Genomic DNA, 13140 nt, shown 5'->3' with positions numbered 1-13140 from the left:
CAGTCCATTCCTTCAAGAATTTTTTACAGAGCCCTATTATCTGCTTCAGATACAGAGATGAAAAACTCTCTGTCTCTAGGATGTTCACAGCCTAGTGGAGAGACTAAGACTGAATTGCACAATTCCTGGGTCCTCCAGATACTCAAGTATCACAGCCAGTTTGTCAGAGGTTCCCTCTTTGCTCTGGCTAAACAGTAACAGTCACAAGGACCTGCCAATTTCAATTTATCCAGTTATCCCCAAAAGTGAATGGTTCCAAGTGGCATTAGTGTGCTTTAGAACAGTGGGCCTGCTTTAGGATGGCGGTGAAAACTGGAAACAGCTGGGATCCCTGCCGACTCACAGCTACCAGTTCAATGTTACTTCAAATTCTCTTGGACAGATCTCTCCATCAGAGCTCAGCAGAGTGAACCAGGACATCTTTTCTCTGGGCCCATCGGAATCCGGCCAGTATCTCTCTGATGCAACCATTCCCATCTTATAAAATGATTAAATCCGGACCAGCTATTTTTATTTGATCCTATAAAAATAGCTGCTATCTCTCAGTCCTGGCTGGGAATCAAGGCCTCCACTCTTCAAGTATGCGCCCAGTCGGCTTTGCCTTAAGGTTTACTTCCCAGGCACTGGCATTTGGGGGCGCAGCAGGACCCAGCGCGCCAAGAGCATGTTGTTTCATTGACAGCGGCTCCCAGGCAGAAGTAAAGGTGCAATGGGAGTTTCCCTCTAAGGCTCAGACGACAAGATTCTCCCAGGCTGCGGGTAAAACCCCAGGAAGGTCCTAGGACGAGGACGAAGGATCAGGTCTACCCTACACCCTTAGTCCAGCAGGAGTGGCGGGCTTTGGGTGTGGGGGGTTGCTCTAGGGCTTTGATGTGGACACTTTTCCTCCAGAAATCGGCCCCTCCCAAATGAGGGGTGTGGATTCAGTTCGCTAGCCTTCAGCTGTGCCAGAGTAGGGACCATGCCACCTTTTTCCACCTCGCCCCTCCAACCCCGCTATGACCACTTTTGATCCCGCCCCAGACAAAGCCGATCTGAACTCCAGCCGAATGAATAAGGGGATCAGGTTGCTCTCCCTGCCTCCCCTCACTCCCCTCCCCGCTTCTCCCCTTGCCCACGTGACTCTCTGGAATCTTTGCCAAAGCTCCGAGTCTCTGGGTCCATTTTCACACCAAGCAAAGGAGAGAGGAAGGAGGAGAGGGAGACAGAGAAAGGCGGACTATGTGTCCTTTAAATGCGGGGATCCAGACGGGGACCTATTTTGTGCATTTCCAGGCTCTCTAGCCCGGATAGCATTGAGTTCAGGGGGGGTTTTCCAGCCTCTCTCGCTCCTCAGTGAATCTAAAATTATGGCTCCTCCTCTACTCCCGTAATCATCGCACCTCCACCCTGCAGAGCTGCTGTGGGTGTACTGTACCGAGGTGGGTGTCGGTGTGGAGCAAGCCGCGCCCCCACAGCCCTCCTTACTCAGGCGAGGGGCGGGAGCAAGAAAGTAGCAGCAGCGCCCCCCGCGCGGCTCGTGTCTTCCTCGCAAGCCTCGGAACAGTCTGCTGCAGGGAGCGCAGCCCGGGAAGGCGAGGTGCTGCTGCAGCTCCGGCGAGTTCCGGACGTACCCGCATCGCGGCACAAAGTTTCCAGTCAGCGGTGCTGGGCGGCTGAGATTCGCTGAGTGAGGTGGCCCCGCCAAGAAGTGGGTGTGAGTGGGTTTTTCCGGGTTCCGAGAGACCCTTTCTGCCGACACAGCGCCGACAGGGGTTATCAAGCGAACTTTAAAAAGCTAGTCGAGAGGTACCTGCGCCAGGATCTTCGCTGTTGGAGACCCCAAAGCAGACGGGTCTAGACCCAGGGAAATGCTGCGAGATCAGATCAATCCGTGACCCGCAACTTTCGGGGAGACTTTGCAGTGGAGAACTACGCTTTGCCCCTTCTCATTCTCCTAACCCAGCCATCATCGGTGCCCTCCGTCCTGGAGAGCTCGGTCAGCTCCCCGCCCCAGCAGTGAGTGAATTGAATCGCCCGCCGAATCCGGCGCCTCGGGGCTGATGTGAGTGTCGCGCTTGGCCTGTCCATCTCCTCTTTTCCGGGGAGGAAAGAACCCGCGGTTCCCCACCCTCTGGGCGTGCGGGCTCCGGACGCCGAAACCAGCAGTTTGGCAGAGAGCTGGCTCTTGGATGCTGAAGGCTGCACTCCCCTGTGGGTGCCAAGGCGGCTATGGGTTTCCTCAAAGTGTGGTTCGCGGTGACCCTCGCGTTGGCGGAATTTGCAGTATTGCCTCATCATTCCGAAGGTAAAAAGAGCAGTGGCGTGCGTGCGTGCGTGCGAGCGTGTGTGTGTGTGTGTGTGTGTGGTGTCTATACAGTTTAAATGCTCTGCGAGTTTTATGGTGTCGTTGGCTAGATGGAAGTTTTTGCATTTTGTTTTGGGGGATGCGTGGGTGGGAGTGGAACTGGAATGGGCTTTTTTTTTTTTTTTTTTTTTTTCTGAGAAGATTAGTTAGCATTCGGATCACAGTCCCCTCCACGGTCTCCCTTTCCGCCCTAAGTACCTTTGGTTGGGTGGCAGCTTGAGGTGGCATCTCTTAAATCGAATTTTCTTTCCTTTTCCCTCCTGCCCCCGAAGGAAAAGCAACTACATAAAACCTAGGTGAGGAACGAGCAATTGCTTTTACCTTTACAAAAAATATTTCTGCTACTATGAAACATAAAAGCCCTATCGCTCTTCTTCCCTCCTACCCCTATAAGTCTCCCCCTAAAGTCCAGTTAAGATTTTATAACTAGCTGATCAGAGCATGTTCTGGAGGTAGGCAATTTAATTGTACGGAAATAAATCTCCCCGTACCGATAGCCTGCCTACTTCCCCAGGGGGACGGGGGAAAGTGGTTAATAAGAGTTTGGATTCCTTCTTTTATTTCTCCGCCTCCCAGTTTTCCTCCCGGGCTCCAACCTACACGTAAAACCCTGGAGCTGAGGGAGAGAAAGGAGACTGCGAAGAGTTGTCGCCATGATATCAAACGCAATCTAGGCTCAGCCAAATAAATAAATCACTGAGTAAATCAAGAGTTTTGGGGTCAGAGGATGCGGGGCCAGCGACATGAGGCGCTTTGAGCTCCCACCTGCCCGGAGGAGCCGGGGAAGTGGCCCAGTTAGCGTTTAAGGAGGGGGAGGGGAGCCGGCGGCTGGGAGGAAGAGGACTTAATCCACAGCACTGGGCGCTCGGCTTTCCTTCCCGTCTCCATTCATTATTCATCCAGCTGCGGGAAGAAGAGTTCACCTGTCCAGCCGCAAATTAGCGTCGCGGCAGCGGCAGCCAGCGGTGGGCGGCCGCACTCTCTGAGCTGGTGCTGGCGGGAGACAGTTCCGATTTCTGATCCCCTGCGTGGGATTGGGGGCGTTGGAGGTCCGCGTGGGACAAAGCTCTTTCGCGGGTCGACTTCCAGTCAAAGGATCGGTGCTCTTCTTTACTAGCTTCCCAAGAGAAAATGGTCTGGTTTTGGAAATTCACACACAGCAATGGGGACCTTCGGTACTAGTTAAGGTGCTACCTTCCCTCAACCTCCTGGGAAGCAGATGGAGTGTATCCCATCTCCGGGAGAAGTACGTTTGGGACCTGTGCAGACTTCTTCAAACAGTGCAAAACCTGTAGAAATATATATTGTGTACGTGAGTGTGTGTGCGTACTTAAAAAAAAAAAAAACTCGTAAGGTCTAATTGTACTAATTAACTGGACGGGAGAGATTGCTCAGGCCACCCAAATCTCAACTTTGGACTTAGAAAAACTACAGTTTCATTTGGTGGCAGTTTCTTATTTACAATCATATCCCAGCAACGAAGAAAACATGCTTCTGTATTGCTCAGCAGGGGGCAGCTAGAATAATGTAGTTTTTCAGAACCAAATCTCTTGAAATTACAAAAGCCGATAATATTAAGAGCCTACAGGGGGCGCTCTTTGGAGGTTTGGTCGATACAATGCACAAAGTTTAAGAACTGCCAGGGTCTTTTGATGGGAGTTGGGAAAGAGATTATATTCCTTCAAAGATATACTTTGGATACTGCATTTAATTGTATCACCCTACCTTCAGAGCATTCTATAGTCATTTCACAAACTGGATTGCAAGATTGGTAAATGTCAGTTTCCACCCAAATCATAATGATGCTTATCTGATAATGAATGAATACAGACATTTACTGAGCACATCCCATTTGCCTGCTACTAGGTACTTTACATACTTTATCTCATGAACTTAATTAAACTATATCAGTTCCATAGGCAAAATATCAGTTGTCATTTTATGAGATCTTCCATTTGGTTTTGTCAAATTTTTCTTTTAACATTAAAAGCACTGAGGTCATAGATGGAAAGTATAAGGATTTCAGAGATCTCAAATTTTTAGTGTTAACTTAGGGAATGATTTTTAAAAACTGAAAAGAAACATTCACATGTACTTCTCTTGATGGGACATACTTTGACACTTTTGCCTGCCAGTTTACAGAAGAATTTGTTTTCTTCTCAATGCACAGAGAATATGTCATATATGCTTCCAGTACCTCAGTTAATACCTTTCACCATTATAGTTGATATAAATGTACTTTGGTCACTTGGCTGTGTGCTTACTGAAAAATTAGGATGGCTCCTAGTTATTCTTATATATCCAGTTCAACTCCTAGCACATAGTAAGTTTTCAAAAATATTGGTCAAATGAACAAGTATTGTCAAATCGCATTCTTTTGAATTAAACTTAACTAGTGGACTAGACACTATGATTAGCTGACTTACCTTGAATGAACCATCTGACTTCTTTAAGTTGTAATTCTGTCATTTCTTATATGAAGAAGTCAACTAGGTGATAGTGCTAAAATACTTTTGCTAATCATCAAGAATAGGAAAAAGAAAATTGATATTTGCCAACTTATTTGTGATCAGTTACAACTTTCAGGTTCTAGATTTTATTCTAATTATCAGAAGAAAAAATGAATTTTTTTAAGCAAATTGTTGGCAGTATTATTTTACATTGCCAAGTAGATAAACTACGATGATTTGAGGACTTAATAAAATCAAGAAGACACAGGGAAACCTGTAATATGGTTGTTTTCTAAATTAGGGGAATTTTGTGATGGCATTTTCTGGAAATGCTCACCTTGAATTGTGCTGATATGCGGAAGTCTTGCGAGGTAACACTACATATACAGCTGACTTGGGATAGGGAAGGTCACTGGCTCTGAGGCTAAGAGAACTGAGCTCTAGTTGATGTCCCTTCACTCCCAATGTGGTTTTGGCCAACTCCACAATCTCCTAGGCTTTTCATGTAAGTGCCATTGACAGATTACATTGGAAAGGATCATTTGATGGACAGTGTGTTTTATTTATAGGTAGATCAGCATTTTTGGTTCTGCTCTTGGCTGAAGACTCCCTTTGGTGAGACACTGAATGCTTGAAACTCAATATCAGAGAAGTCATTGAAAAATAGCCAAGAAAAATAGCCTCTCCCTTCATCTTTCATTTGTCAAGCTTTTTTTTTTTTTTGAGAACTAATGTGTCATGTTGTGTCTAGGTGGGGAGATGCAGAGATCAAAAACAAACAGTAATAACCTTTAGCACTTGCCCTCAAGGAGTCTGCGTATCTCGAAATTGTTAATATCAGAATTATGGTTCACTAGAGGGATGAGAACGTTTGGTCTTTGTTGGCTTGCCCAATATTTTACTGATTCTAGTTGATTGATCTAATTGCAACTCTGCAGCTTTGTGAATTTTGTAGCTACCGGATAGTAGAAATAATGTGGTGATGTATTATCATTGTTTCCCCGCCCCCCCCCCCCCCCCAGGGCTGGGGATCAAACTCAGGACCTCATGCGTGCTAGGTAGATGCTCTACCACTGACCCACATCCTTATCCCCCAACATTGACTCTTGTTTCTAATACATTGCCTTCTGGGGACCGACTCTGAGTATTGCTGTCCCCATAGACATCTTTTAGTGAGGACATAGTCATCCATATTCACTATTATGGACTTGGGTGGCAATATCACTCAATTTTACTCAGACACAAGTAGTCATAAAATACTGTCCACCACATGGCTCAGAAGAGGGGAGAGGACTACCACATGGTGAAGTGGGAGCTGCATGCCAACTCTTATAACAGTTCAAAAACAGTTGGCCCATTTTCATTTTAACTACTCTATTAATTGATCTGAATCCTACTTGACAGTAATCAGGACATGAACTGCCCTGTCAGTCCAGAAGCGATTCTGTTTTAACTGTTCCACAGTGTACACAGCCATATGCTGAATTATAACACAACATAAAGCTTGAACATTTAAATGCCAACTTGTGGCTGCTTGGTCCTAACGAGTCGTGTGTTTGTGAGGCCCTTCTCTCCAAATCTCTTCGTGTCTTAATGAAGATTATTTTTTTCAACTAATGGTTCTGACATTTTGTGCTTTTTGGATTTAACTTCTCTAATTCACTCAGCTTACCAGTCACAGTTTCTCTAGTGAATAGTTTAAGGATGTCAGTACTGGTACAAATTATATCTCGAAATTTCCCTGAAAATATTATTTTTTTACAGATATCTCATAAAGGAGTTTATTATGATCTTCGAAAAGCCATCAAAAAAGACATTTTATTTTACGTGTTTAAATTTTATCTGTAACATTTTACCTCTGTGACCTGTAGGCAATGAGCCATCCACACAGGGAGAAGAGCAGCCTACTCTCCAGTCATAGGCTTCCTTTTTGTGCTGTATATGATTACTTTACTCTGCAGACTATATGTACTTTCTCACAGGCCATGGGCTATAGGACTTAAATTGCTGGACACTTAAAGCCATATTTCATGCCCTCAGACTGACAGTGTTCAGGGTTTGGGAACTCTGGCTCCCATTTTTTCTTATTTTTCCTCAATTTTCCTTTACAGAAGGCATATTTCTCTTTCTTGATCACTACCATTTCTCAGAATTCACCTTGAGGGGCTGAGGATGTAGAGTGCTTACCTAACATGCACAGGGCCCTGAGTTCAATCCCTGACGCTGAAAGAAAAGAAGGAAGGAAGGAAGGAAGGAAGGAAGGAAGGAAGAGAAAAATCCACCTTGAGCTTAAGCTGGATTTCCCTTTTAAGTTCAAATAAGGCCAGAATTTTAAAGCTTAACTAGATCTGTAACTTTTCTAGTACTCCTTAGGAAAAAAACAATGGTGAGTGGAAGGAGTAACTTTGTTGTCCATATTATGTGACTTGATGGATAGTGAAAAGGCCTCTCTGCCCCAGTTCTGAACCAGAAGCAGCACCCAGCACCCAATGCCAACAAACCTCCCAACTTCATCTGCTGGTGGGTGTGCAGCATGCCACAGTGTGGGAGAAATATATTTACTCTGGATGACCGCATCTGGCTTTGGGTGGTGATAAATGTTTGATAGGACTGGGCATCACACTGGAATGCTTTGTTCTCTCAGGAGAGTAGAAATGAGGGTTTGGAAACCGTGTTAATGGACATTCGTTCATGCAGCTGCCTTCCAGTTAGAACTGTTCAGTTTTAGGAAAGCCCTCAGAGGGCCAAGCTGATTTCTTTAGGAATTGCACATCACAGAGTAACCCAAATTGAGTTATTTCCTTTTCCTAATGACAGAATTTATCAGTAGCTACATACTGTTCGACTGGAGTCTGTAGCAGACATTTGGCTTATCCACGTCTGGATGTGGTGCCACTCTCAAATGCTGCTTTATGTTTTCCTCTTGCAGGACTTCCCCAAACAGGTTTTTGATATGGATATTTGGTTGCTTCTTAATGTATTTAATTTCTTTGGGAACTTTGAAAAGAAATTGACTTTGTGAGGTAGTACTGTGGGAGAGAGAAATAAAATTACAGTCATGTGCTACATAGTGATGTTTTGGTCAATGTTGGACTGAATATATATATGACGCTGGTCGCATATTGCTGAATGATGTCATAGCCATCTTACTTTGTGTGACGACACTGCCTAATGTTTGCACCACAGAGTTTTCTAATGATGCATTTTTCAGAAGGTATCCCTGGCGAAACATGACTATATCTGAGGATAGTCTTATTTTAAAGAGTAAACTTTATGTTTTTTTCTCTGAAAGTTAAGTTTTCTTTGCTTATTCTAAAGGTTAAATATACTTGAAAACATCATGTTGTACATGATAAATATATATAATTTTATGTGTCAATTAAAAAACTATTTAATATGTGAAAGGTTTTTCAGTTTAGCCATTAAAAAATAATGGTCTGGAAAAAATATTAAATTTTGTTAAATTGTACCTTAGTGATTAACTTTATTGTAATTTAAAAAACATCAGATGTAATTAAATATCAATTTAAGTAATTTAGAAAGGGAATTTCGTGGACTGAGTTGTATCTCAGTGGTAGAGTGCTTGCCTGGCACATGTGAGGCTCTGGGTTCAATCCTCAGGACCACATAAAAATAAATAAAATAAAGGTATTGTGTCCATCTATAAATCAAGATATTTTTAAAAATAAAGTGAATTTTGTATTTGAGATACATTTGATTATTTTATATCTAAATATGTATGCACTTATATCCTTCTTATGACATGATGTAGACTGAAATACAATCTTTGGAACAAATTTCTTAAAAAAAAAAGTCAATTAAGAATATTCCCTCCCTCCTAAGCCTTTATCTCAAATTATTCTGTTTGAATGTCAAGAACATAAAAGTCATTTAGTAAATTTGCCCAAGGGTCTTTGATTCAACTCAAGTGTAAATAGTCATCTCACTTTCTTTAAAGATTGTTCTCAATTCCATTATTGGTGAAGATACACCAGTCCTTTCTGGAGAAGTTAATACTTTGAGAATTCATGAATGTTCTATTAGAGACAAGCACTGTAGTAAAATGTGTCCTTCCCTCTTTGGAAACCAAACGTGGCACAATGTCAAGATGTCCTATTTTGGCTTGTTTATGCAGTTTTATTCTGTTTAAAACCTCAGTTTCTGAGAGTAGTCAGTAAGATATCATACACTTGTTTCTAGGTTAAATCAATACCTATTGTGCTGCTCAAAAACTGGTTGAGAAATGTGCATTGAAAAAAAATATTAGGACTACAATTTTATGTTGTTTTCAAATATAAAACTTAAGTATTTGTTTTGTGATGTGCTAGTTATTCAGAGTACATAAGCTGTCCAAATTCAGCCTTCTTTTCCATTTAGAAGCAAATCATCTATTTTTTTTTTCATTTGGTGCCTAATGACTGGAAATATAAAGATGTATCAGTTCAGAAACAGCCCATCAGAAAAAAAAAAGGAGTGAAAAGAGTCGTGGAGGTCAGGAACTCAATAGAAGAGTTCTTTTCAAATAACTGCCATCTATATTGCTCTTCTATAAAATGGTTTAATCTCTCCAAAGAGGAGTGTATTGTGTGAAAAGCATGAAATAGGTATTTTATGTTAACCAGATATCTAAACAAATGCCTACTATGTGAAGAAATGGGGAATACAAAAAAGGAGAAATAGTCCCTTTCCTTAGAGTATATATTTTGTGCAGTAGGATAGAAGCAGCATTTCCGCATCTGTAGCAAGGATGCCACAAGGAGGTACACATGGGTGATTCACAAATACGTGATTCAGGCACAAAGTAGTATGAGCTCAAAGGGGAGGAACATAATCCCATGGGCTGGAAAAGTTTCATGAAGGAGATGAAATCAAAAGCAGGGGCTTTGAATAGACCAAATGCATCTCCTGTAGGAAATGAAAACAAACAAAAGCGTTGGAGACATGACATTTTATCATGGGATCCTAAGTTGGCTCCTTGGGTTGGACTGGAGAATTTATGTAAGCAAAGAGTGGAAGGGAAGCTTGAATAGGTAAATTGGAACTGGATTATAACTTTCCTGATTTATTATAAAGGAATATATGCGCCATATTTATAGTATGCCATTATAAATACATTTATTTTAAAATTCAGATAATGAGTTCTAAAGATGCTTTCCCTCATGTGTGCCCAGGAATTATTATTTTGGTGTATGGGGTTATTTCCCAAAGGGAAGAATGCTCAAGCATTTAAGATTTTGGAAAAAGCAGTTTGTTGATTATAATGTGCGTAGATGCAATTTTTTAGCATCGAGCCTGCTGGGGCAGTGCTTATTGGCATATTATGCATCACTTTTAATTCTTGTTTTGTTTTTCCCCACAGGTGCTTGTGTCTATCAGGGTTCCTTGTTGGCGGTAGGTGATTCTTAATATATTTGGTTTCTTTTGAGTGTGAAATGCTTGATTGAGGTTACCGAGTGAGTGATCCTATCATTTTCAAATATGTTCACTTTTGTTTGCAGTTTGAAGATTATCCCTCTTCCTGGCACAATCAAGCTCCATTACTTAATACCTTTCCTAGAGTGAATTAGTTCCATTCAGATACTTAGGTGCTGGAAGAGAAGTTCAAATATGCCACACACAGTTTGCATTCTGTGACTGTCCTTTGTGTTCTTTCATTCACAGAGAAAAATTAAATCCCATCCTCATGTCAGGTATAAACTAGGGCACAATTTGTTTATATTCTTATGTTTGCTTCCTCCTTTGATCCCTTCTCCAAGAAAGTACTGTTATTAAATTCAGTAGAATAGTGATGATTCCTGATTATAAAGGTACATTTTGGTGAAAAACAAACAAATTAACATTTTATCTCTGACCCTTCGCCATGTAGAGTAGAATGGATTTTGAATTTAATGTCTGAATGACTTGGGGGAAAAGCAGATGCAAGTCTCATGCATTTCTTTTCATTAATAATGTACTATGGTGCATAACACTGTGTTAAAGCCTTATTGAAAAGACTGTCTACACTCCATCAACTCTAATAAATGGTGTGACAAGTCGTTCTTCACCACTTTTTATTTTGGTGTAATAAATGCTATAATAAAACAGAACTGCGATGGTTGGAAAGAGTTTTCTCATTTACATCATAACCTGCTATTGACATCTGTGATATTAATAAGTCATCTTGGATTATCCTTGTGTTTGAAATAGATGAGGAACATCTGAAGTATCCCAGAGTCCAGATAATTGTAGATACACACAGTAATATTCTTAAATCTGTCTTTTTATACTACAGTTACTGCTCTGAAGATTTGTGCATTTTTTTCCTTCTTGATATTTTTCTATTGAAGAACCAGGAAAATGGCCTGACTTTCCTTCTTTTTTTCATTCCCTGGCCTTAAAAGCAGACTTTTCATTCTGTTTATTCTTTATATATTTTAGAATAATTTCAAAATCAAAATGCTCTAAAGTACATTATCAGTTTGAGGGAATAATGGTAGATATTTTAGATGTCAGTCATTTCTGTTAATACAAAGAGAATTGCTTATTGTATAGAGTGCTTTGTAATTTTTCCATGTATTTTCATAGTTAGTGATTCATCTAATACCACAGAGTGGTAAAATAGTCAGACCACATATTATTTTATACTCTCCCCCTTTTTAGTGGAGAACTAAGGATAAGAGAGAGAAGAGATTTGCTCGAGGTCATTGACCATCGAGGGGTTATATCAGAATAAGAAAACCTATCTCCTTTCTGTTTTATCTCTCTCTGAAGGAAAGTAGGCAGACTACCCTCTAAACTTGACTTTCCTATGTGTTTTGTGTATTTGAGTATGAAAGCATCAAGCAACCGGAGAGGTCGGTTTGGTCCAGTTAAAAGGAGAGACCATTTAGACAACTTGCATTTTAACAGGTGACTTTGCTGCCCTCTCTCCCATGCCCTGGCTGATCCTAGGGCTCATGGTTGCTCGCACTTTTTGGGATAAGCTCTACAATACCAGTACACTTCCGAGCTCTCCAGATGACTTCTTTGCTTACCAAGACTCTTTGTTCGTAACCCTCCTCTGAGGTACCTAGTATTGTACTTAGCAATTCAGTCAGAGAAAATGCATTTATTACAACAATAGAGATTATTATTGAAAACTTATTTATGGAATAACAACAGTGGACTTCTTATTCTAGGTACTGGAATGTATCCGCAAACAGGCAACATTCCCTACCCTCCTGAAGCTTGAATTCTAATGGGTGAAAAGTGCAGAATGTCAGATACATATGCTATAAAATAAAACAACATTGAGTGCGAAGGTCAGGGTCGCAACTTTAAATAGAATGATAGAGAAGGCTTCCCTGAGAAGGTGACACGTGAACAAAGAACTGGAAGAAGGAATTCTTAAAGCTCACCCTGTGGCTATCCTGAGGAAGAAATTTCAGAGAAGGGGAACCACAAGCCAGTCTGAAGCAGAGTTCCCTTGGCCACTTGAGGAAGCACCTGGAGGTCAACTAGCTGGAGTGCATTGACTGAGGGGGAGGTGGCAGGAGAGGAGGCAGAGGGGACAGGGGACAGGGCGTGTGGAGCCTTGGATGGACTTTAACCTGTCCTTTCAATAAGGTGGGTGAGTCATTGGATGCTCTAGAGAAGAGGAACGACAAAGCTGACTTATTGTTTAATTAAACTGCTGAAATGGGAATATAAAAAGAAATAGCATTCTTGTTTCTAGGGAAACTGTGTTGAATACTTAAAAAAGACTCCATAGAGGTGAGTCACTAAAAATTGCTGTCAAATTAAGTGTGGGAGAAACAGCTATAAAAGATGAGGAAAAACTTGAAAATCTAAAGAGATTCTGTTAACAGGTTTATCTTCTATAACCATTTTAAATTTCTCTTTCCATTTTAAGGACATTGAAATTGGAAATGGGGTGGGGGGATGTAGCTTAATGGTAGAATATTTGTCTGAAATGCCTAAGGCCCTGGATCTCCAGCACTAGGGAAAAAAAAAAAAAAAAAGAAAGAAAAGAAAAGAAAGAAATGAAGAAAGTAAAAAGGAAGAATAAATAGGGATTTGTAGATGATGGATTGTGAACATATTTAATTGCCTGTAAAACCCATCCCTCTTCTCTCCCCATGTCCTTGTGTTGAAGAGAGGCATTTCGCCTACATCAGTGAAATTGGATAATGAATATACATTTATATATTTTGAATCAAAATAGTTTTAGAACATTACATCATGATATTCTGGGATTTACTGATTAAACATCTCTCTGGTGAGAGGGCTTCTATTATAAAAGGCATTGCGCTCAAGGGCTGGCTCTGAACATGGTGTGCTGTTTGTGTCCCAAACCTTGTAATTCTATCCGTGCACCCGCCATTG

The 13140-nt window shown here is 41.4% G+C and overlaps 1 protein-coding gene across 1 annotated transcript in view; it reads left to right on the top strand.

The window, feature by feature from the left end:
- Nucleotides 1-1561: 1561 nt before the first annotated feature.
- Fras1 (Fraser extracellular matrix complex subunit 1) overlaps nucleotides 1562-13140 on the top strand; it is a 439675-nt gene continuing 428096 nt past the window's right edge. Inside the window, exons 1-2 of the mRNA XM_047566389.1 lie at nucleotides 1562-2287; nucleotides 10157-10188. Coding sequence (XP_047422345.1) covers nucleotides 2212-2287; nucleotides 10157-10188 — 108 coding nt within the window. The 5' untranslated portion in view covers nucleotides 1562-2211. The remainder of the gene's footprint in view (nucleotides 2288-10156; nucleotides 10189-13140) is intronic.

Source organism: Sciurus carolinensis, chromosome 10 (assembly GCF_902686445.1).
Source record: "Sciurus carolinensis chromosome 10, mSciCar1.2, whole genome shotgun sequence".
Taxonomy (NCBI): Eukaryota; Metazoa; Chordata; class Mammalia; order Rodentia; family Sciuridae; genus Sciurus; species Sciurus carolinensis.
Note: the sequence above shows the minus strand (reverse complement) of the source record. Positions and strands in the feature narration are given on the sequence as shown.